Source organism: Cyprinus carpio, chromosome A11 (assembly GCF_018340385.1).
Source record: "Cyprinus carpio isolate SPL01 chromosome A11, ASM1834038v1, whole genome shotgun sequence".
Lineage (NCBI taxonomy): Eukaryota > Metazoa > Chordata > Actinopteri > Cypriniformes > Cyprinidae > Cyprinus > Cyprinus carpio.
The window spans coordinates 13,048,273-13,074,447 of NC_056582.1; the positions used below are offsets into that span (position 1 = coordinate 13,048,273).

The 26,175-nt window shown below is 35.8% G+C and overlaps 1 protein-coding gene across 1 annotated transcript in view; it reads left to right on the forward strand.

The window, feature by feature from the left end:
- Positions 1 to 26,175, forward strand: part of LOC109081825 (liprin-alpha-2-like) — a 92,219-nt gene that overhangs the window by 44,568 nt on the left and 21,476 nt on the right. The window contains exons 2-7 of the mRNA XM_042766296.1: positions 13,536 to 13,637; positions 14,249 to 14,413; positions 16,690 to 16,764; positions 18,734 to 18,793; positions 22,528 to 22,539; positions 25,258 to 25,479. Coding sequence (XP_042622230.1) covers positions 13,536 to 13,637; positions 14,249 to 14,413; positions 16,690 to 16,764; positions 18,734 to 18,793; positions 22,528 to 22,539; positions 25,258 to 25,479 — 636 coding nt within the window. The remainder of the gene's footprint in view (positions 1 to 13,535; positions 13,638 to 14,248; positions 14,414 to 16,689; positions 16,765 to 18,733; positions 18,794 to 22,527; positions 22,540 to 25,257; positions 25,480 to 26,175) is intronic.

Below are 26,175 nucleotides of genomic sequence, written 5' to 3' on the forward strand. Positions count from 1 at the left end.
TTATAAATCTGCGATCCACCATAAAGCAGCAAGAAGATGATGCACACTGCTGTGAGTTCTAACAGTTCGGACATTGTGTGAATCAGAGGTAAAAAAAACAACAACAATATAAATACTGTCCAGTTTCTTGCACAAACCGATAGTTTTGTGTCTTTACACATCAATGTATCGTCACGAGCCGCAGGGTTTAATTAGAATTTTTCTGTGCATGTTTTTTTTTTTTTTTTTTTTTTTTTTAGATTTTGTTATCATTGCCATGCATTGTACAGCTGAGAGACTGCAATGTCTGATGCTTAAAATCATAATTTGTGTTCTACTGAAGAAACAAAGTCACCTACATCTTGGATGCCCTGGGGGTAAGCAGATAAACACCATTTTTTTTTTTTTTTTTTTGGTTGACTATTGCTTTAAGACACATGATAAGTTAACATGTTTATCTGAAAAACAATGCTACAGTCAGTTATTTTCCTTTGAAAATGTGCGTTCCGGGAATGTCGGTATTAGTTTTGGTTTGTGAAACCCGCCCACTGCCAGTTTACCCAATTGTATTTCGGCACCCCGGGTTGCCAGTTGGTGGAAAACAGTGTATTTCATTTCATTTATCGTCAAGTGCGCTCGTTCCTGTTTGTGTCGTCAATCTGGCAACCTGTGTGTGCGTCAACTCTGAGAAGGAGGGGCTGGTTGAAAAAAACCCTCTCCAATATTTTGAATTTGGACTGCAATACTTAGTTCAGCCACTCTGTGTCAATCCTACATACAGCACCCTTAAGTAGTGATACACAATTTTTTAGCTGAAACTAAAAATTTCTGCACACACCGGGATAAAAACCACAAATGCTCATTTTTATTTGGCAAACTTTATTTATTTTACTTATTTAGTTTTATTATTTTCTTTTTCTTTACATTTATTTTAAACTTTAGACACTTCCATTGAAACAATGTTACCGGAAGAATCTCTGCTCACCAAGGCTACATTTATTTAATCAAAAATACAGTTAAAATGACTGAGAGTGAAATATTACAATTTTTATAATGATTTTAATGCATTTTAGAATGTAATTTATTCCTCTGGTGAACAAAGCTGAATTTCAGCATCATTACTCCAGTCTTCAGTGTCACATAATCCTTCAGAATTCATTCTAATACATTAATACTTTATGCTGATTTGCTGATAAAGAAACATTTCTTATTATTATCAATGTTGAAAATTCATAGAAAGTTCAAAAGAACAGCATTTAAAAAAAAAATAATTATAAATAAATGCAATCATTAAATAATTTTTTATAAAAATATATAAAATTATTATATCCTTTCTGAATAGAAGTGTAAGAGGCAAAGTAAAAGGCTTTACTATCAACTTTCTTCAATTTAATGCATCCTTTCTGAATAGAAGTGTTCATTTATTTAAGGAAAAAAATCTTGAAAAGACAGCAATGGAAATCTTGAAAAAATGCAAATATTTTAATATTAATATTCTAATTATGTCACATTTGAATTAGAATTCAGACAGACAAGATCTGATCTATGCCAGATTTAGATGAAACTATCATGTTTGACAGTGTAAATGTCGCCTTTTTGTCTGTGTGCTTTTCTGTTCTTATCCTCTCTTTCTCTCTCTGTCAATATCTTTCTCTCTCTGTAATCTCTGCTTGGGGCTGTAGGATCAGAACTGGTCCCACTGAACCGTGTCCCTGTGTCTGTGCTACACTGCAGTAAATGTGTGTCCTGGCACTTTGTCAACTTAGCTTTTGTTGCCTTTGCTCCTAATTAAATTTGTGTAAGACTGATTCATTCTTGAGGTCCTGTGCCAAAACCTTTTTCAGTTATCGGGTGCCTGCCTCTTCTGAGATTTTACAGAGCCACACTTAATTCCGTTTTTTTAATTTTTTTATTTATTTATTTATTTATTATTATTATTATTATTATTAGATTTCTTGGCAGATCTAAACAAAGTTATGTGAAGGGTGATGTACAGTCAACAAAATAAACCAAACAGGGTGATCAGGGAAAAAATAAATAAACCTTTAAGTAAAATAATAGTAAACCTTTTTAAAAGCTTTTTCAACTAAAAAAAAAATAAAAAAAATAATAATTAGTTTCAAGGAGCTTGTTCTACTTTAATGGGAATAGTCAAACTTCTTTTGCATCAAATTTTCAATCCGTTTTGCATCAAAAGAACTGAGCATGATTTGAAATTCATTTGCACATTTTACATTGTTTCTCAATATATATTGATATTAAAGTGTTGGTTCACCCAAAAATGCAAATTAAACTGTGTTTTACTCACCCTCGAGTCATCCTAGGTGTATATGATTTTCTTCTTTCAGACGATTCCAGTCTGAGTTATATTAAAAATGGTCCTGGCTATTCCAAGCTCTATCATTGCAGTCAGCGGGTGTTGCAGTTGTACAGTCCACAAGTCTTCAAATAAAGCGCGCGCATTCATAATAAAATGTGCCACACATGGCTCCGGGGGTGATTAAAGGCCTTCTGTAGTGAATGCACTACATTTTTGTAAGAAAAATATCCATATTTCAAACATAATAAACACTTTTCTCTCACTTCTGTTATCTGTCATACTGTATGCGGAAGCTGTTCTGGTCCCTGGATGGGATGTGCAGGTTCTATGTGACCTACCCCAAGAGGTAGTTAACACGATCATTTCGGCATGAGCACTGATATACCAAATATATATTTAAAAGGGAAGTAAACACTGCAACCAACAGTATACTCAGTATTCTGGGAAGTTTGTGTGCATTGGCAATCATATTTTTCAAAAAAAATCAAATTAAACAAAAAAATTATACAAGGAAAACAAAAATACTATAGACATGAAAATGACAGTGGGCAAATGCATAAAGTGCAGCATAATTTTAAATCACGAGTTTAAAGTCTAAAGCATTTAATTCACACGGACCGACCATCACACAGAGAACACGCGAAACAGAGCCTGTGTTTCCCCGGCAGACTTTCTGTCATTTTCCAAGAGAGTTACAATCATGTCTAATCTTCCATATGCACCTAAACGGTTGTTTGTATGTGTAAGTGCTTTCAAAACCTCCTTCAGAAGGGATAGGGCTTCCGCAGCTTTACTGTTCCAAGTGGAATGGGTATGTTTTCCCAGTGTTATCCAATATCGCTGAGTGGGTAAGGCTACAACAACAGTGACTGGCCTTCTTGTTGCGAGCCCCAGCCTACACCAAAAAGGGGGCACAGGAGGCTCGCACAGGACACTGAAAGGGGCAGCATCCATGGCGTTTTGGTAGGGACCCCAATTCGTTGGTCATTACCGACGTGACGTCTAAAAGTGACAGACTAAAAAGGAATGTCTCGGTTACATATGTAACCCTCGCCGTCGCCACAGCTGTTGTACCACCGCTGAGCGGCCGGGTTAGCTCCTCAGCAAAAACCTAGTGTGCGTTGCACCTGCTGCCTTTTTATGCTCACGCTGTGATCAGCGACAGCTGGATGCAATCATCACATGCCAATGTGCATTGGCTCGTTTAGTTACACTCGAAGTGGATTGTTCTCTCTAAGAGAGATCCCAATTTGTCGGTCATTACCAACATGACGTCTCCGTTCCCTCCTTCAAGGAATGAGGGTTACATACGTAACCGAGATGATATTATCTGACTGTATGTTGTCCTTATTAACCCCAAAAAAACTGATAATATCCTTGCAGATAAGACAGAAAGAAAGACCTGAATATTATGTATTTGTGTTTAAAAAAATATTTTATGTGATAAAGAGACATAGATATGAGACACATCACACTTGCACAGCTGTGTAGGAAACTGGTTGCCTTGGACAGTATTACAGTATTTTGTGCTGATTTTATCATAGAATAAAATATTCTAAAGAGCCTGTTGTAATTGATATTTATAAATGGTCTCTTTAGATAGTTCATTAATGAATTGCGGCATCTGCTGAGTCTCTATGCCCAGTTGTATGTGTTAGGGCGTAGTTTAGTGGCACAGGCTGCCACAGAAAGTTCAGGGAGCCGTCGCTCTCTGCTGCATTGGCAGGGCTGATAACAGCGGATGAGTTCAAGCCACCGTTACCATGGTACTGATATCACACCTCAGAGGGAAGTGGAGGTGTTGAAAACACTCATTTCTATTCACATATGCATCCTGTTTTCTGATCAGCTGAGTCTCTGTAGCATGTATTCAGATCAGCAGTGATGGAAAAAAATCTGATCCTAGGTCAGCTCTAGGATTCTCAGTGTTATCTGATACTTCATCCATAAATCTGCATTCAAATGTAAGACTAGAGGCCTACATTTGATATTATAAATTAGAATGTCTGCAGGCAAGTTAAAGATGTGGTGCAATGGTCCATACACGTTTCAGACATGTTTAGCCATTGTACTTTTGTTTTTACTTAAAAAAAAAAAATTACTACGATGAAATATATATATATATATATATATATATATATATATATATATATAATAAACATTTTACCATTCCAGTTGACTCACATAGAAAAAAATTATTTATTTATTTATTTGTTTGTTTTAGGTGTGACTTGTACATTTGTTATAATTTATTATATATACTGATATAAAATTGATGGTTCCTACTACAAACATTGATTTGAGTTTAAACAGGCTGCACAAAGACTGTATTGCTGATGGAATAACTTTTTACTGTGACCTTATGTTTATTATTATTATAAAAATATAAAATAATGTTGTTGTTGTTGTTGCCATGTTGCACCACTTGAGAATATTGAGATACTATTATAGTTTTTGTTAACATTTTAAATTAGATTTTTTTTTTATATTTTCTGCTTTCTTGTTAATTTAAGTAAAATTTTTAGTAATTTTGTGTTTGTCATTTTTATTACTTTTTGTTATATTTTAAATATTACTATATAGTTTTTTTTTTTAGATTTTATTTTATTTTAGTGAACATTTATTTTATTTTTAAATAAATATATATATATTGGATTTAGTTTATTTCACTATAGTAACCTTTTCCTGTTGCCAATGATTTAGAACTTTTCTCTGACCCTGACATAGACAGAAGTCTTTGCATCGGGTCAGGGTTATTAGCCCACATCTGACCTATCAGGGAGGAAAGTGACATTTTCTGTGCATATTTTGCATGTATTACTTAAAATACTGCAGTGATGAGTGACTGGTGTAATTTTCACATCAGTTTGTCAGTGAAACCATCTGTGCTGTTAGCAGTCGATTGAGCGTTAAAGGGATACTCCACCTCAAAATGAAAATTTTGTCATTATTCACTTACCCTCATGTCGTTTCAAACCCGTAAAAGCTTTGCTCATTTTCAGAACACAATTTAATATATTTAGGACGAAAACCGGTAAGCTTCAGACTGTCCCATAGACTGCCAAGTAAGTAACACTTTAAGGGAAGTCGTGGCCTAATAGTTAGAGAGTTTGACTCCTAACCCTAAGGTTGTGGGTTCGAGTCTCGGGCCGGCAATACCACGACTGAGGTGTCCTTGAGCAAGGCACCGAACCCCCAAACTGCTCCCCCGGGCGCCGCAGCATAAATGGTTGCCCACTGCTCCGGGTGTGTGTTCATGGTGTGTGTGTGTGTGTGTGGTGTGTGTGTGTGCACTTTGGATGGGTTAAATGCAGAGCACGAATTCTGAGTATGGGTCACCATACTTGGCTGTTTGTCACGTCACTTCACTGTCAAGGTCCAGGAAAGTATGAAAAGCATAGTCAGAATATTCCATCTGCCATCAGTGATTCAAAGGTAATCATTTTTACAGTATTTAAAGTCAAAATCTGTCAGTAGGTTAGTTGTGTATACGTTTATACTGTTTAATTCATTGTTGTATGTCTGTATTTATGTAGCACCGTGGTCCTGTGAGGCACGACATTTCGTTCCACTGTATGTCCACACATGTAGCGGAATGACAATAAAGCTCAACTTGACTTGACTTGTAACGTTATAAAGCGACGAGAATACTTTTTGTACACGAATAAAACAAAAATAACTTTGGAGAGACACAGAGGAGAGGAATTGTTGAATAAAGTCATTATTTTTGTTTTCTTTGTGTACAAAAAGTATTCTTGTCGCTTCATAACATTACAGTTGAATCACTGATGGCAGATGGACTATTCTGCTGATGCTTTTCATCACTTTTCTGGACCTTGACAGTGTAACTTTCTTGGCAGTCTATCATCCAAAATATCTTAAATTGTGTTCCGAAGATGAACAAAGCTTTTATGGGTTTGGAATGACATGGGGGTAAGGGATAAATGACAAAATATTCATTTTGCGGTCGAGTAACCCTTTAACTGCTCTGCCTATACTCTTGCATGGCATGAGTTTACTTTCCATGTGTCCTTTTAAAAACTGAGCAAAGTGACAGAAACTTGTAATTTTTATTAAGTTTTATATAAATTTTATTGGTAGATTTAATAAAGGCTTAGAATATAATCCCTTTAGGAAATGAGCGGTGAATCTGCAGGATGTCATTTTCTGGCAAAAGATTTTTAGAGCGTCTTGATCATTTGAAATTTATGCCATATGAGTACTGACCCACTGCAGAGTTATTCAGAATGCATTGGGACTAAGTTGAGCTCATTAAATGCCATTCTAAAACTCTAACCCCTCGCCTCTGCCTCACCTGTTCCAGTGCCCACAGGCATCATGTCGGCATGTAGGACACTGCTGTCCAAAACTCTCATGTCTTTCTCTGCACTCTGCCTGACTGAATCCAGCCCTGGAAGCGCATGGCCCTAATCCATTCTGATCCCACAGGAGATGCCGTGTTTTAGAGGAATCAATCCATTAGAAGCTAATTGAGCATCAGGTTCTGCATATTTTCCAACAATTCCCTCTTTGCACTGGGCCAAGGGGAAGATGAGCCAAAGAGAGCAGCTGTGGTATGAAATAATCCAACATCAGGCCCTACTAACCCATCAACATCAAGCCAACAGATTCAGTCTGCTTTTTGTACTCTGGAATGGCAACTGGAGATGGACCATCAAGATGTTCAGATGTTTAAAACGATATATATATATACAATATATTCACAATGATTCTAATGAAACTAGGCAAAATATTAAAATAGAAATATTGCAATGATTTTAATGTCATTGAAGATTCATTAATTTCATGATTGTTGCTTGTTGCAAATATGAAGATGTTTCAGTAGTGCCTTTGATTTAAACTTTAGTTATTAAAGTGTTTTATTTGATTTATTTCCATGAATCAGTTTAGTCTGTTTTAGTGAATTGATTCAGTTGATTCTGATTCAGTAATTCACTTATCTTAAAAAAAAAAAAAAAAAAAAAAAAAAAATTAGCTATGTCACCCTGTTCAAATACACACTTTGCTAAAAAGGTCTATATTGAAAGGATAGACCATGCGGTTTAGACACCTGTGTTTTTACTGTACAATTTATCATATTTCACAGGCCTTCCAACATGTAAACAAGCTAATTGAAGCAGACGCCCACTGGGCAAAATGAAGATGGAATAGATTGCTAGTATGAGCTGACCGTCTGTATATTGTGCTAGATAGCCATCTCACTAATAGCTTGAGGTGATTAATTAAATCTAATAGCTCTTATTTCTCTCCCATCTCCAGAAGTATTCACTTATTCAGTCAGATTACTGGTAGATGTTGGATTAATTTTTATGTGTAAAGAAATCATGATGATTTCCAAGTTGTCACATCTTATTTGCTTGCTAAGAAAAATGTTTTCATAATATTTATTGTTTGGTGGACTTGTCAGTGAGAATAAATAAAATTGCAAGTCATGAAGCATTTTTGTCTTCTTTGTGTAGAACTTTACAGTTCAGAATGGAAAACACCAACACAATCTCATGTCATTTCATAACTATTTTACATATTGGCAATTTGGCATCTGTTTTCTGCTTACACCCCAGTGACTGTTAGGTTAGAAGGACTTCATGTTTTTTTTAAGAAAAATCATACATTTGTACGTTTGTATGATTCACACTGTATGGTTTCATGCGAAATTGCAACCTCTCAAAATAGTTGGTTGGAAACATGTCACAGCCTAAACATTCCTAATTATACTGATCTTTGTTGTTGTTGTTGTTGTTGTATAGTATAAGTAGAAACATTGAAACATTGTTTATGCTCAGAATAACTGATGTCTGTATGTTTGTTCACGAAGTTACAGCAGTTTTGGGCTGGCCAGTTGACCTGTAGAAACATTTAATGGGAGAAAATTTGCATCATGCTTGAAAAAATTAAGTGTAATATTTAAGACTTGAGCCTTCAATCACCAAAACACCTCATATGTTGACATTTAATTTATTTATGTTATGTAGTCTTATGATGTTGTTCACAAGTCCAGTTTAACATTTATTAATGTAAATTATATTACATTTCTTCCTTTTTTTTTATTTCATCGAGTGCATTTACACACATTTACATTTGCATCTTAAACTGGTTATGCTTAAGCCAACATTACAGTTTTTGATTGTAGAAAGGCCACTAATGATGTATGAAAACTCAGTGGATGCATTTTTTTTGCATTTTTATTTTTTTGCATTTAGACTTATTACATACAGTATGCACACATTCGATTCTGACATCAAGACATGTAAACAAGTTGTTCTTGCATTGTTGGTTAAATCATTTCCATGTAAAAAACAAAATGGTTTTTAATGAGCTGATTTTTGCTAGTGATTAGCTTTTTGTTGTGTTTGTAAATGTGCTCATTGCGGAAGTCAACAACAGAGAGCGGACGGCTAAACAGACAAACAGATGTTTGCTGTTAGTCGTAAGGCCTTTCTTCACACTCTTATATTCAAAACATTTCTTCATCAAAAAAAAACCTAATTCATTGTAATAATAAAACATACATACATATTTGTAGAATAATAAAAAAATTCTTACTGTAAGCATGTCTTGAAATGGTTTAAAACTAAATTTTTTGAAAACATTACAAAACAATCATCACAAAAAACTCACAGAACAATATCAGTTTACTTTAATACTAAACTTTAAATACTAAAAAAAAAATAATAAAAAAAAATAATAATAATAACTTATCTACATTTATCTGCTCTGACATTTATAGTAACAGGTTTACTTGGTTTTTTTTTTTTTTTTTTTTTTTTTTTAGAAAAAAAAAGGAAGTAAATATTGGGGCAATTCTAACAAATGTTAAAAATGTCACTCAGATGAGAAAACAGTTATATCAAGGGCCTAGAAAAAGTATATTTTATGTGATACACAGTAAGTAAATATACATAAGTGGCAGCAATGTTGAGATTACATAGACCTATCTCACGCAGTTCTATTAGTAAAAAAAAAAAAAGGAGTTAGGCATACACTCTACTGTCATATGAGTTGTTTAACCTTTTCAACACACTGTTAAATCTGTATTATACAATAAAAAACAATAGTTACAAAATGAATAGTAAGCATATGAGGTGTCAAATCACAACAGTTTCTAAACACACTGTTAAATCTGTAGTATACAATGGAAACCATTTGTGGCATATTGAATAGTCTCTATAATATGTGTGTGAGTGTAGTCTGTTGGTGCTTGTAGTAATGCAGACTGCAGTATGACTTAATCCTGTGCTCAGAAACGCTGCTGTATTTGGCAGTATTCCTTCCATTACTAAATCCTAAGGCTTTTACCAACCAAACACAGAGAAATCCCTGGAGCTGTCTAAGCTCAACATGCTCACCTGCTGACAGCCGTCTCACAAGGACACACATTGCTGGCCGACACTGGATTTTTCTTTCATTTATCAGTGCATCACATTTTGCAGGACGTTTTGACGTTGAGAAACCCTAAAAGTGAGTTTAGCTGCCGTGCAAAACATTGTCTTGATTTGAAAGCATATTTTTTGCCCTAGAAAATGTTTTAAATAATGCAGAAAGCCCTCAAAACCAATGGAAATAACAGAAAAAATAGAGGTTGTTAAGGTTGTATCCAGCATTTTAAGAGCTAATAGGCAGCAACAGTGTTCTCATGAGACAAAAAGATACAGAAGAGAGCTCACACCTCATCACCTAACAACTATAATTTCACTGTTTTTACATGATAGATATCCATAAAAAATGACCTGTAATTAGCAGTGTTCCTTTCCTGTCATACCTTCCTTTCTTTTCAGGAAAATGCTAATTATGCTGGTCTTATAATTTTCTCTGCTGATAAAATGGTTTTGAAACACAAAGAGGCAAGAGCAAAGAGTCTATGGTCAATTAATTTTCCTCTCTGGGCTGAAAAAATGGTTGTTGAAAACACAAAGAGGCACAGCCATGTTATGTTTTAACACAAATACTTCTCAAAAAAACAATTAGTATTCACCTGGAAAGTTTTCATAGTTCTGTGCTTGTAAATGGCATATAGTTATCACAGCTGTTGCAAATGTTATGTTTTAACACCAATAGTGTTTGAAAGCACCATTGTAGTGTATGTAGTATATGCTGTTTAGGATGCATTTATATTAGGGATGCACAGTATATTAAGACCATAATGGTTATCGACTAATATTGGGCATTTCATTAAGCATGCTTATTGCCCCTATTTTTACACTGAGATTACCTTGCCATCATGCACCTAATGTTAATCTTTAAAAGCAGTAATAAATAAGGAACAACATTAAATGTAATCCTTAGCAAATCTGAAAATAAAATTAATATCTACTTTTCATACTGTATAGTATAATATTGTAATGTCTAAATTTACTTTTAGCATTTCAAATGACTGGTTTAATTTTTTTTTAGGCAAAATAAGTGTAGAATTTTAATACTGACCATTTATTGGTTATCACATCCCTCATTTACACAGCATTAAAATATTTGATAGGAGAATCCGATACAGGTGTTTATGACCAGATGTCATATATGTAAGATGTTAAGAACCACATTTGAAAGTACCATAAATCAAATGCACAAACAGATTTCATATCTATTTGTGCCACTGTGTGTGTGTGTGTGTGTGTGTGTGTGTGTGTGTGTGTGTGTGTGTGTGTGTGTGTTTTGCACAGAAACACATTTCTTGCATTGATAGTTGTTGGGGTGAGCTGAAAAGCTTATTGCAACCACATTTAAGCAGTACCCAAAGTTCTAGATGAGAAAGTAAGTCAGATACTTGGAGGGATTTGAGCTTTTCATGCTCACAAGTCACAATACAAATATATATCCTGGGTTTCAAATGCAAAACCTCAGCACAGAAAATCCTCTTGTGTTACTTCTGTAGTTGGGAGACACAATTTACCTTTGAATTCAGCACTGAATCAGGAATCAAATGTATTTTATTTATTTATTTTTTGATACAACATGTTTTTAGTTTTATTCATTCATTCATTCATTCCCACCCATGCCCTGCTGTATTAGAATTTTTTTTTTTTTTTCAGTTTTTTTTTTTTTTGAGATGCTTGTAATGATTGGCGGGAAGATCCAACATCTGTTAGTGGATTTGAACTTGCTTTCTGCCTATTCCTCCACTTCTGTAAAAAAAAAAAAAAAAAAAAAATCAAATGAACGCACTGACCCATTTTTCTTTTCCTCCTCCCCCTCCCAGTCCTTTCTGCCCCTACATTTCAGTCAAACAGTGTTATTCAAAAAGCAGAAGAACAGCACACTAACACAATGTGTGACCTCGAAAGTTTTCATTTAGCATGGAAATCATAGTTGACCCAATAGCCTGAATACTTTTATATATATATATATATATATATATATATATATATATATATATATATATATATATATATATAAAAACTCACTGTCAGTGTGGTCATCTCTTCATTAGCAAGAATCAAGAGTCATTAAAACTTACAGAAGACAGGCCTCCATATGGAAGATGTAATGCTCAAAAGGGCACAGTCCACCCAAAAATGACTTTCGTAATTATTTACTTTCTTAATACCTGTATGAATTTTTTTTTTTCCTTTTTTTTTTCTTTTTTTCTGTGGAACACAAAAGAAGGTGTTTTGAATGTTTCAACCTTTTTTGTCCACATAATTAAAGCCAGTGGGGTCCAAAACAACACTATTGGAAACCACTGACTTCCATTGATTAAAAAAGAAACATTGAGACATCCGCATGCATCCTAGGGTTGTTAATGCTCCACCATTGCAAAAGAATTTCATATCCCCCTGATGCCACAGCATAAACGACAGTTCTTCTCTTCATTTCACCATCTACGGAAAATCCATGTTACTCTTTTTTTCAGCCCCCTAGTATTTTGTGCACTTGAATTAAAGAGCGTATGAATGCATGTATGCTGAAATAGGGGGGGTTTTGACATGCTTCAACAGTGCCCTGAAAGTTTCCCAAAAGACTGCAATGAACAGCTGGGTTAACTGGGATTAATGCCAGAGGCCCAGCCAGGGCACTTCGGAGAATGGAGCAATTGAGCCTCGCAAGACTGCAGCCCGGATGCCGGTGGGAATGAGAGGCAGAAAGCCGAATTCAGAGTGTCGCTGCCTTCATGCTGCTAGAGAAATGAGCAGTGTTAATGTTAGTGGGATGCATTGCATAAAGTGGCTCATTTGCTGTTATAGCTTCATGTCATTGATTTGCAAGTGAAGTCTCAGGCTAGTTACAAGGATATGAAGTTGTTTCAAAAATGCTATGGAAGTCAATGGCTACCATCAACTTTTTTTAGTTACCAGCATAAGCAGCAGTAGAAAGAAACACAGATTGAGAGTAAATGCTGACAGAATTTTCAGTTTTGGGTGAACTATCCCGTTAAAGGCTGTGTGTTGTCTATTTTAAGGTGTATTTATAAAGCACAAGATTTCTCTTGCCCTTTTGAAATTAAATAATATGATGTAGGTCAAAGGTGTGAACATAGTGAATTTGTGTGGAAAATCTGAGCGGGGAAATCTTTTTCCCTCATGCAGAATCCCCAATCCTGTGGATTTCTATTGAAATAAATGGATTTCCGTATGTGAACTTTAGCAGCACAATGGTGAATGTGCATCATTACACAGAAATGGTTCATTCTAATATTATGGCTATGATGTCACAACCATCAGTGTATTTACATGTGACCACTTATATGTGAATAAAAAATATGTGAGTAATATATATATATATATATATATATATATATAACAAAATAATGTGTTCTGTTTTTTTACAAAGAGACTTGTGTTTTGGTGTTTGTGCTGGCTGACTGAGAATGAGTGCTATCCATCTATGTGCTCCTGTGTTCAAGTGGCCCTGGTCAACAAAAGGCCAGTAATTGTCTGAACAGGATTTTAAAGCTTTACTACCTCTGGAGCTCTATGGGCCATGACCATTCATTCTTGTTGTCTCTTGGGCCATTTAAGGGAGACTGTAAAGATAGATCAGTAAGAAACATACAGTATAATATGTGCTTGTTTGAAAGAAAATGCATAAACGAGGTCTGTGAATGAGTTATTATCATTCTGAGTAGATCCGTATTGTCCTGGAAGAATCGTTCTGAGTAAAAACAACAAGCAGGTCAAACCACATTAGGAGTGTTGTGTATTAGTTCGCTGTAACAGTGCCATGTTGGTGTGCATTATTTATTTCAAATGAATGAATTCATCTCAGTTTTTCTCTCTTTTCTCAGGAGTTTGCTACCCTGACTAAGGAGCTGAATTTGTGTCGAGAGCAGCTTCTAGAAAAAGAGGAGGAGATATCTGAACTTAAAGCAGAGAGGAATAATACCAGGGTGAGTATATATTTGTGTGTGTTACAGTGACCAGACAACTCAATACAGTAGGTACAGTCCATTATTTTCATTATTATCAGTAGCACAAGTCAGCATTATGTACTGTTCAAAAGTTTTAGGTCAGGTTTTAAAAAAAATAATTAAATAAATAAGAAATTATGTTCGAATAAAAAAAATTTTTGGAAAATAATACTTTTATTTAGCAAGGACACATTCAGTTGATCAAACGTGACAGTATTGCCGTATACTTTTGAACATTCTATTCATCATAGAATACAGAAAATATGATAATAAGAAGAAATGTTTCTTGAGCACTTCATCAGCATATCAGAATGATTTCTGAAGAATCACGTGACACTGAAGACTGGAGTAATGATGCTGAAAATTCAGTTTGCATCACAAGAATTAATTGCATTTGAAAATAAATTTAAAACGGATATTTTAAACTGTAATAATAATTCATAGTATTTTCATAATATCTTACTATACAGAGCTTATGAGTAGCAGTAACCATGTATAGAACAAGTACAGTTAAGGTCATGTGATCCAGGTCTAGTCGTTAGATGAGTTAGCATGTGCTTGTGTGTTTCTGCATTTTTGTTGTTCTGTAGCTTCTTTTGGAGCACTTAGAGTGTCTGGTGTCACGTCACGAGCGTTCGCTGAGGATGACTGTGGTGAAGAGGCAGGCTCCTCCACCGTCCGGGGTTTCCAGTGAGGTGGAGGTGCTCAAGGCTCTGAAATCCCTCTTTGAGCATCATAAAGCTCTGGATGAAAAAGTGAGTTTTTTTTATTAATTTTTTCTAATCTTGTAATTAAGGCTGCACAATAATGGAAAAAAACTGACATACCTATATTTTGTTTTCTTATTATATATATTGCGATAAGAAAAATACATGAATTTTAACTGGAGGCATGTTTCAGAAAGGAGGTTAAGTGAAAACTCTAAGTACATTAACCCTGAAATGAGGGAAAGTCTGGGCTTTCCATTTCAGAATGGAAGGTTTGTCAAACCTGAGAAAGCAGGGTAAGTCAAGCCCATTTCTGAAAGAGAGGTAACTTATACTCAGAGTCAGTTACCATGGTAACTTACTCTGTGAACCTAACCTGGTCGGAAGCAGGTTTTCATCATTAAACCCAGAGTTTATTTTGGTCTCCTCCCTGTTTTTAAATTGTAAGCGATGTTTAAATACCTCATTCATTTATTCACGCTGCAAAAAATGCATTCCTTAGTGAGTATTTTTGAATCTAAATTAAGTGCATTTTACATAAAACAAGAAAAATAATATTAATGCAAATGGAAACAAGATTATTTTTCTTATGATAATTTGATAAAATTCTAAGCTAATTTGCAAAATAAGAAAAATACACTTAAAAGACTAAATGTCTTATGTCATTTTTCTTATTTAGAAAATACATCTTTATTTAAGAATCTTTAGATATTTTGACTGGAAACAACAAGACAAAATTGCTAAGTAAGAAAAACATTTTTTTTGCAGTGCAGGTACATTCATTCATTGCACATATTTTCATCATGCAGACGCTCTGAAAGTGACAAAAAAATGACATGTCCTCTTATACTGAATCCTGTTGATGAGGAGGCTACATTTATTCGTAGGCAGTTACATTTACATCGGGAGAGGATTATTTTTTATGTATTTATTTATTTTTTTTGTTGCCATATCCATGCATATTTTATACATTAGTAAGGCCGCTGTATGCAGAGCAGTTAGGAAAGTGTGTCTCACTCTCATGCTCTTTTTTATAATATTTCTGTTATTTCTTTGGAACAAACCCATCTAAAATATAGCTGATTACTGTATGGAATTGAAGGATGCCAGTTATAAAGATAGTTTGAGATATATGCCTTCACCACCACAGCTGTTAAATTTATTTGATCATCTTTATTTCTTACAAATACAAAAACAACAGTTATTATTTTTCCTGTTGGATTTTAATATTCTTTCAATACTTGGTATTGTGGCCATCTCCTGTTTCATCTGTTCTTCAATATTTTTTCGAGCCTTCTTGCTGTTGGAGTAAAGTCAAATGTTAATTATGTGAAAAGAGCATTAAACTCTGTGGAAAAAGCTGCTGCGAACTGAAATAGACACTGAATGATATTTATTTAATATGTCAAATGCTTGTAAAGTCATGTAGACTACACTCATGAACCTTTTATGCTTAAAGCTTTACCTTAATTGAATTATGTTTTATACTTCATGTTTAGCTGCTTTTTTTTTTCTTCTTTTGCCTGTAGGATACCATAAAAAATTATATTACTTAAATGATTTACCCTTCTACCACTTTTTACCTTTGATATTATAACAGTGATTAAGAATTAAAGTTACATAAAGTGGCTCATTTGCTTTTTGTCGGATGCTGTTGCCATGGTGAATCATAATTTCGGCACTCTATTATTCATGGCTTTTCGTAGTCGTAGTGCACGTCAATATGACTATAGAATAATTATTATAATTTTTATTGTAATTATTATAATTAATATTAAACAAAATAAAAATATATTTAAAAAATATTGTTGATATTATTTCATTTTACTGTAAAATTATAATACTAGTATTTACATCTCAGTTTCTTTGTTTTCAAATGGTAAACATCTAGCTTTTTTTTTTTGATGGGTTGTGGACCAATAAAAATATGCACTGCTAGATTCAGACTGAAACTTGGCACTATGTGCACATCATATCAGTGTTTCAGAACCGCTTGATTTACAGTGAATGAGCCAAGCCGCTCTCAAATGCTGCATTATGAACTACATGTGTGTAAATGCCGTGCTTCTCTCTAAAACAGTAAAGCTTATGTTTATCTTATTAAATCATAGCCATCACGATGTAACAGTCACACTATCATGCATCTCTAGTTGTAATATTTTAAAGAAACAAATTAATGCTTTTCAAAAAGGTAAAGTCATGATTATGTATGACTATGTAACATTAGTAGTAGTTGATCACATAACTGGAAGTGGAATGGATGCTAAGGGCTTGGCATGTGTAAATTTTGCTATTAAAGTCTCTTTTGTTTTTCATTTCCACAGGTGCGTGAAAGGTTACGGGTGGCTCTTGAAAGGGTGACTACATTAGAAGGACAGCTGGCAGCCGCCACTCAGGAGGTACGGCCTATTTTTGCGTGTGTGTGTTTAGGTATGCATGCACAATGGTATGGATTTGCTGATCTCATTAACATCTGTCCAGTGAGCACCTGCCCCCTGCTGTCACCCCATACAGGAAATACACGCTGTCCGTTTCCATCACACGCATGCTTTTGTTCAAACAAAGCAAATGCACTTGACATACTGTATTATCATAATTCATGGGTTTAATTGTAGACTCTGATTGTTTTCTATGTAACCTCATACTTTTTTAAATGGTTTATTATTATTATTTTTAATTCATGTTCATTTAACTGGCTATGTAACATTTGTGAATAAAACAAAATATACATTTCACGTACCACTCATACTCATTATTTGTAAATTACATTTTAATATTTCAGTAATCAAATTATTATTATTATTTTACAAAATGCCCAGCATCCAGTTTTAACAGTATTTTCTTCTTTATTTACACTGAGAATATATTTGAGATACTATTTGCAATAATTGCCTGCAGCATTTCACTGCAGACTTAGAGACTTTGCACAAACTGCATTATGCGACCATTGTTTAGCCATTTAGCAGATGCTTTTATCCAAAGCGACTTACAAATGAGGACAATGGAAGCAATCAAATTTATTTATTTGATTATTATTATTATTTGATTATTATGATATTATTATTATACACACATTTATTTATGTTCCAAAGAAAAAAAAATCTTGTGGTTTTGGAACAACATGAGGATGAGTAAATTATGAATTTTGGGGTGAATTATCCCTTTAAAATTTAATTAATAACATCAAGTGCAATACATATTCTGAATCTATAGTGAGAAATACATATATAATATGTAAAATACATGGCCTTTATTTAAAAAAAGTGTTGCATGCTTCAGTGGCCTAGTTTTACACTCTCCCATTGAATAAATCTTCACATCATTCATAACTGTCTAGTACGGGTCAGTCACCATGTGTGAATGCATCGACAAAAAAAGCTGTTTTTTCGTCATCCACTGAGTAAGAAGAGTCTTTGGCTGCAGTCCGCACTGCAGAGGCGGGATGTGAGGTGGCCTCTGGGTGTCATGATGCTGCATTAAGACCATCGGGAAGATTTTACGCTGTCTCAGGACAAACAGGACCTAATGCTGCAAAAGAAAAAAAGGAAGTGGTCATCACCAGTGTTGGGGAATCAACTTTGAAACTGCCAAACTACAAGCTAATCATAACTTGGAGTAAACTGGTCCTTGTGGTGGATTGTGTGTCATAAAACTCTAAAAGCACAGTTTCCTTTCATTCCCTCCCAAACCTGATTGTATTGTCCTCATAACAGGGATAAATAGACTGTAATGCTGCATATTCTTCGGTCTATTTGTAGCTGTCTTGAATGTTGCTCTCATACAGTAGAGGGTTTTGAGGGATTTTTAAAAAGTGGTGTCACTCACTCTTCCTCTCGTCAGCCTCCTCCAATACTCCAATACAAATGAGCTGTAATAAAGAGAGCCTTGTGAATATGTAAATCACATCCCTTCATCCAAATACTGCTATGCAAATTAATGTGTACATATTTTAATTGTCTTCCTCCAATTTTCACATTCAGTGGGTCTTATATGTGAGGATTAAAATGCAAATGGCCCACCAGTATTTCATTAATACCTTAATAACATGTGGTTTTTAAGCACAATGATAAGTTAATTCGTATAATCTTATCTCCCGCAAGACTCATATCCTGCCTTAAGAAGACAGGAACAGTACTCAAATGCTATTAAAAGGAACACTATTAAATCCCACTATTACCCAAAATGTACATCTTCATAATGTGCAACTGGAAAAAAAAAGTTCATGTTTCCTCTGCTGTGCTTCATGAATAGTTATTATGTGCTATGCCACATTTAATGTAGCATGAATGTTGTGTGGTACTGTAGGTTAGTTTAACACAAAAAAACATTTATAGAGTGTCTTTGTTTGGTGTGTTTTTGTTTCTCTAGGTGGTCATGTTGAGACAGAGAAAGGATGGACAAGTGGATGGGGAAAATAACCGGAGTAAGGCAGGAGACACACGTAGGGGCAACATTCACAATACCGGACGACAAGTAGACAGTTTAACATAAATTAAAATTAAGAATAGTGCTTAAAATTATGTAACGTAGTCTAAACACATGCACAAAGATGAAGATCCACTCAAAAAGTCTTTAATAAATCCACAGACACGTAGATAAAACAATCAAAACACCAGACAAAAATAAGACAAACAAACAAAAAAAAAGACAAGAAGAAAAAAGTTGAAGAAAGACAAACAAATGAGCAAACTAGATGATTAACAAGGACAGGAGAACAGAATGAACTAATCAGGGCAACTGAGGAAAACTAGGTCATGGAGCAAATGGGTAAAGAAAACACAACACAGAAGTCCAAGGATGTAACAGTTCACCCCCCTCCCGGAAGTCGCAACCTCGCGCCACAGGAACAAAGGGCGGGGTGGAGGGGGACTTAGGAGGAAGACAAAGGAGTGGATGTGGGATGGTGACAGGGGTTGGCAAAGGGCTGGCAGGAAGGTAAGCAGACAATACTGGTGGAGGTTCAGGCAGAGGACGGACACCCGGGAGGAGGACGACAAACAGAATCCAGGGTGGAGATGGAGGGAGGAGCCAGGACGGAGACAGTAGGAGCCAAGGTAGATCAGACGGAGGGAGGAGCCCGGAGCAAGCTGAGAGACAGGGTGACACTGAGGATCCGGAGGGCCATGGCGGAGCTGATGGCTCAGGTGACCGAGGTGAAGACAGGGATTCGGAAGACCACGATGGAGCTGGAGGGAAGGAGGAGCCTGACAGAGCCAGAGGGACAGAGTGACTAGGCAAAGCCAGAAGAGTGGAGTCCTGAGGCGGTGGATGGTCGACGACTGAGCAAGGTGGAGCCGGAGGAATGAAGGAGTCCAGTGGAGCCAGTGGGATGACGGGCCACGGTGGAGACGAGGGAGCTAGGAGCCAGGGGGAGCCGATGAGTCGAAGAACTGAGTAGGAGTCCAGGGCTCGAAGTGCTGGAGGTGGAAACAGGGGATCCTCATGCCTAGGCGGAACTGGAGACTCGAAGTCCCGAGGCAGATCAAAGTGCCCAGATGGCACTGACTGAGGGTGAGCTGTGGGACTGGAAGGAACCAGCGGAGACAGAGCTGAGGAACTGGCTGGTAGAGGAGGTGGGAGAGGGAGGCTGGGTGGGAACTCAAGATTAACAGGGAGCTCAGGAGCCGAACTGGGCGGAACCAGTGGAGATCCAGGAGACATACTGTAGGAGAGCTTACTATCACCCACTCTATGAAAGCAATGAAACTCCCTTGAGGAACATCCATGGGCAGGCTAGCATGAAACCGCTCACTGAGGCTGGTTAGATAGAAAACACACAGCGAGCGGTACGGGAAGGTGGTGAGATTAGCCAGTTTCATGAAGTCCCTTGTGTGGTCCTCAAGGCAGCGATCCCCTTGCTCCAGGCAGAGAAGTGTAACAGCGGGGATAGCAATAGGGAAAAATTATGAAAAAATAAAAGAAAGAGGATCGCCAAAAAAAAAAATAAAAAAACTGTATCGGTCTGGTATTCTGTCTCGTAACGTGGTCTAAACACATGCACAAAGATGAAGATTCACTCAAAAAGTCACAGAAAGGTAAATAACAGGAGACTACATTATGACTAGCATTATAAGTGGAGGGAGAAAAATAGAAAAAACTAAATGTATGATAAGACCTTTTAAAGCTAAATCTTTATCAGGACATTCTGTGCATCAGTCTGTAAATGATAATGTTCACTTGTGACAGTACAAACGGCATGCCAAAGTAAACTACTGTTTAAAAGTTTGGGGTCATTAAGGTTTTTTTTTTTTCTTCTTTTCACATTAAATTGATCAAAAGTGACAGTGAATACATTTATAATGTTATAAAAGATTTCTATTTCAAATAAATCATTATTTTTAGCATAGAATCCTGAAAAATGTTGTTGTCAACATTGATACTAATAAGAAATATTTTTTGAGCATCATATCAGCGTATTAGAATATTTTCTAAAGAATCATGTGAAACTGAATGCTGTTACAATGGCTACTAAAACTTAAGCTTTGCCATCAAAGGAAAAATGTAATTTTGAAATACATTTAAATAGAAAAGTTATTTTAAATTGTAATGGTATTTCACAGTATTATTGTTTTTACTGTATTTGATCAAATAAATGCAGCCTTGGTAATCATAAGATACTTTTAAATGTTAGCGATATTTTCTTCGCTACCGAGAAATAAACTGCATTGATTATGTGCCAAGTTGCCCTTCAACCGTCAGCACAGGCTTCTAAATTGTCTCCTGTCTCTTAGTGTGACTCACTTCTAGCAGCCAGCCAGCCAGCAGGAGTCTGGTCAATAGAAGAATCGTGAATTGCTCTTAATCTTTGATCCCATGGTTCATTGTTTAAAAATTACGTTACCTTTTATTTATGGATGTGAAATGCTATTGATTGATTTTCTGTAGTAAGAGATTTTTTCAATGTGGAAAATTAGTCTGGGAGCAGATATTAGATTGTGGTTTCATTATGAAAGTCTGTCTTTAAAGTCGGCATGAAAAGAAAATTTACCCATTTTTCTTTGTTTTCTACTATCTATTTTCTAAATGCTTGTTATAGAGCTTATTGTGAGTGATTCGTGTTTAACATATTTTTTTTTTTTTTTTATGTTGAAAAAAATTCATTTTTATTCAAAATGTTATGTCAGATCTGACACTACTTCTGTTTCATCACAACTTTAAAGACAGACTAAACAAACATGCTTTTCTTTTCATGTTGCTGTATTTCCTATTGAAACGGGAGGTTGTGGCAGGACATATTTAGGACTTAAAGGTATTAAATGTGTGTATTTACTTACTGCCCATTATGTCCTTGGCATATATTTCCTAAAATAAAGACTATTTTTGTTGTCTTTTAGGAGTGCAGTAGCATACAGTATAGATGAGCTTATACAGTAGATAGCAGGTAAAGTCTTAGTTATAAAACTCCAAATTTGATTTCATGGAGATGATTTAACATCAGTTTTTCCAATTCTGTTGATCGTCAGACAGTCAGTGTTGTGTGTCAGCATTTTCCTGAAAGGCCTCTGACTCTAAAAAGGTAGCTAAAATGTTACCGCTCCTAATTTAGAAGGAACATTGCCCTGCTGACTGTTTGATACTTTGCCGTGTGTGAATTACTTTTCACCAGTCTGTGTGCGTGAAGCTCTTTAATTTCTCTACTTGTGCCATCTTTTCGCAGAGCTCCTCCAGCTATCACTAATGATCTGGCTTTTTTGTGTTTATTTTAGATCATCACTGTCAGGTATTTAAGTAGTCAGAAGCTATGGAAATGTGGATTGAGGGAGACCTAATTTTTTATATTCTTTTCTCAAAATGGAAGGGCTGGTATCTCTCTGATGGTTATTATTATAATTTATATAATTTTATTTTAATAGAGCAAGAGCAAAACATGTTCTGGTGGGTTTCTCCTGGGAATTGTTAGCACCTTAAAGGTTGTATTTCGTAATATTACACCTTTAGAGGAAGACAATGAAAATGTGAGGCCTGCAGGCCTTTTCCAATTTTAGCTGGAATGTCTTATATGTATGTAAATTTACAGTTGACTTTAAACTGCATGTGTGATTGGAAACAATAAATCATATAGATCTGGATGGGGAGGATGAAAGCAGACAGAAATAGATAGAAATTGTCAGAGACGGCAGACGTGGTCCAGACTGTGTGTCTCTTTGCAGAGCTGGCTCAAGCCTCCCTGGAGGGCAGAAATACGGCTGATAGTCCCTGTGGTTCATGGCTCATCAGATACTTAAAGCTAAGTTTAGCCTGTCAGAGGCTGATGTGGTTTTTTCTGAGGACTCCCAGTAGAGTGACCGATAGGCTTCTGCAAAATTTCTGATAAAGTCAAGCAAGTGAAAGATCACAGCATATGAGGGTGTTTTTAACTGTGGGCCATGTGGACTTTTCATGTGGAAGTTAAACTCTGAATATAAATCAGTGTAATTTCCACCACATTTCTTTCTTTCTCCATGTAGCACAATTTAATACAACACAGGTTGCAATCAAAACAAAAATACCTGCAACAGTATAAAAATACATACCTGTAGTATACACCAAGTAGGAGTCAAGAAACATCATAAAAACACTATTAAAAGATGTGATTTCAGCATGGCTTTAAACATGGGTAGTGATTTAGTAGATTTAATAGCGAGGGGGGAGTTCGTTCCACAATTTTGGACCGGCTCTGGAAAAGCTCTGTCACCCTTATATTTGTAGTTGGTCTTAATAACACAGAGGTGGTGTTGTTTTTCTGATCTCAAGGATCTGGAAGGAGTGTATACTGACACAATACTAGACAGGTAACCCGGGGCTAGATTATGGTGGGCCTTAAAAACAAACAAAAATTGGTTGGTGCTCCCACACCAACTCCATAGTATAGGGAATTACAGTAATTCATTTGAGTAAAGACAATAGCTGAAATTGCTTTCTCAAAGTCTGCAGTGGAAAGAAATGGTTTAGTCTTAGCTATATTAATTTGACAAAAAAAAAAAAAACAAGATCTCACCACTGTATTAATTTGACTGTCCATCTTTAAAACACTGTCAAACACAAATCCCAAGTTTTTCAAATCATGTACTGCGTTTAACAGCATTCCTTGATAGAAAGTGTTTGTGTCATTAATAAAGTCCTGCACCTTGCTAAGGATAATTTTTTGTTCAATTTGACCATTTTCATTTCATTTTCACCATTTCATTTTTTGAGAAACTTTAGAAGTAAAATTGTTGTTCAGTGCCGCCACAACTGAGGGCACTATATATATATATGGACAATCAGAGCACACTTTTCAGTATATATTTACGTAAACAGGCAAAAATTTTGTTGTTTATTTCACTCGTCATTTGGATCATTATAGTTTTGAAAATGTATGTTATGACATTTTCATATTTTAAAATTAAAAGTTTTTAATTTTAATTTAAAGGGGTCATATGATGTTGCTAAAAAAGAACATTATTTTGTGTATTTGGTGTAATGAAATGTGTTTGTGCGGTTTAAGGTAAAAAAAAAAAAAAAAACATTATTTTCCACATACTGTGCATTATTGTTGTTCCTCTATGCCCCGCCTTTCTAAAATGCGTTGATTTTTACAAAGCTCATTGGTATGAAAAGTGTGCTCTGATTGTCCAGCTATCCAGTGCATTGTGATTGGCCAAATACCTCAAGCGTGTGACGGAATCATTACGCCCCTTACTGTGATGCTGTGTGTCCCGGCGCGACAAGACAAAACCAGAAAAACTCATTACAAACGAGGCAGTTGTAGCATCCAGTGGGGACATAATTACTGATTATAATGACTTGTACTGTGTTTTTACGCATTGCGTATCATGCTGCGTAAACATAAAACCATGTCTGCATTTGGGATCGCAGAAACGACAGACAACAAGCGCTACTCTACACTGCTCAAAATTCGCGTTTGAATCATCCATGGCAAATCCTTTAAATATGAAAACATACTTACAGGCTGTGAGTCAGCATTATGTGTCAGAACACCGGTATAGTAGGCTACTCTTCCAGGAAACAGTCCTCGTCCGTTGTAAAATGCGCTGCACACATCTGAATATTTGTCTTGAACTGTTCTGAAACAGTGTTGAAATACAACTTAACCACTGATTTCTAGTTGTGTCCGCTTTTGGAAGGCCAAACAAAGTAGTTTCGCTTTCACAACAAAACACACAGCGTCTCCATGACATTGTGGCAGTGGCAACAGCGAGAATAAAAGTTACGCCGTCTTTCTTTGCGTGAACATTTGGGCGTTGTTATGCAAATCTTCCCACACAGTGACGTAGACATGTTTAAACGAGGTGTTTTAGGAGGGCATGGATGAGTCTTAACTTTTATAAAGAATATCTCTTTGGGTTTGAGACTTTAGTCTTTGCAACTTTAGAGATCTTATCTATTCACAAACAGCTTGTAACATTCCAAAGAGAAAGTAAAACTTAAAATCATATCATATGACCCCTTTAATTTTAATTATAAGTCCAAACTGGACATTTCAGTTTTGCGAAAGCAGCCAGTTTTGGGGACAAAAAAAAGATACATCTAACCCAGGTCGTATTTTTCTTTCCAGTAATGTACAGAGGAACCTTGAGTTTCAAGGCTGGCAAATTCACTGGTCTGGAGGATTTAATTTGTTTGGTTGTATAATGTGGATGGATGAAATGCACGGTCACAATATGATGCATGCGAGAGAACCTCTGAACTCCTGAGGCCATAATTGCAGTCAAGCTGCTTAACTTGCTGAGTGTGTTCTTCAGACTCTGACTCAGCATATTTTGCCTCTCTGAAAATTATTTAAAAGTTTATTTTGGCATTCTGAAGCTTTTTTAGAACCCTAAGTGGAAATCAGGGGACGGATAAACAAGTTTTAAAGTTCTCAACTAGCTCTCCATTGCATCACTAATTTTTCTTTGTGTTTGTGACAGAGGCTTCCCAATGGTTCCATCGATGTCCATGACGACACCAGCAGGTGTCTGGAGCTGCAGGAACTTTTGGATAAGGCCAATAAGGAGCTGGCCCAAAACAGAGAGCGGCTCAGCAGCCTGACCAGTCGCATGTCTGAGCTTGAGACTGAACTGGCTACGGCCCACAAAGACCTAGTGAAGAGCGAGGAGCTCAGCACCAAACATCAGAGGGACATACGCGAGGTTAGAATGATTGGGGAGAGAGGAAAGGGACAGAATGGGGACAAGCCGATGAGGGCTTGTTTCAGGGAAGATAAAACATCAGGCAGTGAGGATATTTTCTCAGCTGTGCTTTATTTTCGCTGAGAAACAGAAGGTTACAAATAATGCACTTGTGACTCATTCCTTCTAACATTTTAGGAAATATAAAGGAACATTCCCCCCTTTAAATATCAGTGTCACTTTCTTTAGTGGAACACAGATGATGCTTTGTAGAATGCTCATGCTGTTCTTTTCCATACAGCTGAAGTATATCCACTTAACATAGAACCAGGCCATTATGGTCTTGTAACCAAATTCGCCAGAATCCTAAATATTGATTGCTACAGCAAGGGAGGTGCATCTTAGTGAATAATAGCCTTCAATTTTGGTGTGTTCTTTACACAAAGCTATAAAATGGCTTGAGAAAACTTAGTTATGGTTTTTTTCTGGTTGTTTATTTATTTATTTTTGTCATGTTTGGGGCTTGATATTATTACCTTACTCTTTCATTTTATGGAAAAGAGTAACTTAAAAAGGGATTGATCACAATTCTATCATCATTTTCCTAATCTCATGTTGTTACAAACCAATTTGACTTGGGGAAAAAAAACTGAATATTTTATGTTTTTCGTAATAATATATATATTTATGTTGAAATGGAACAAGTAGTGGCAGATT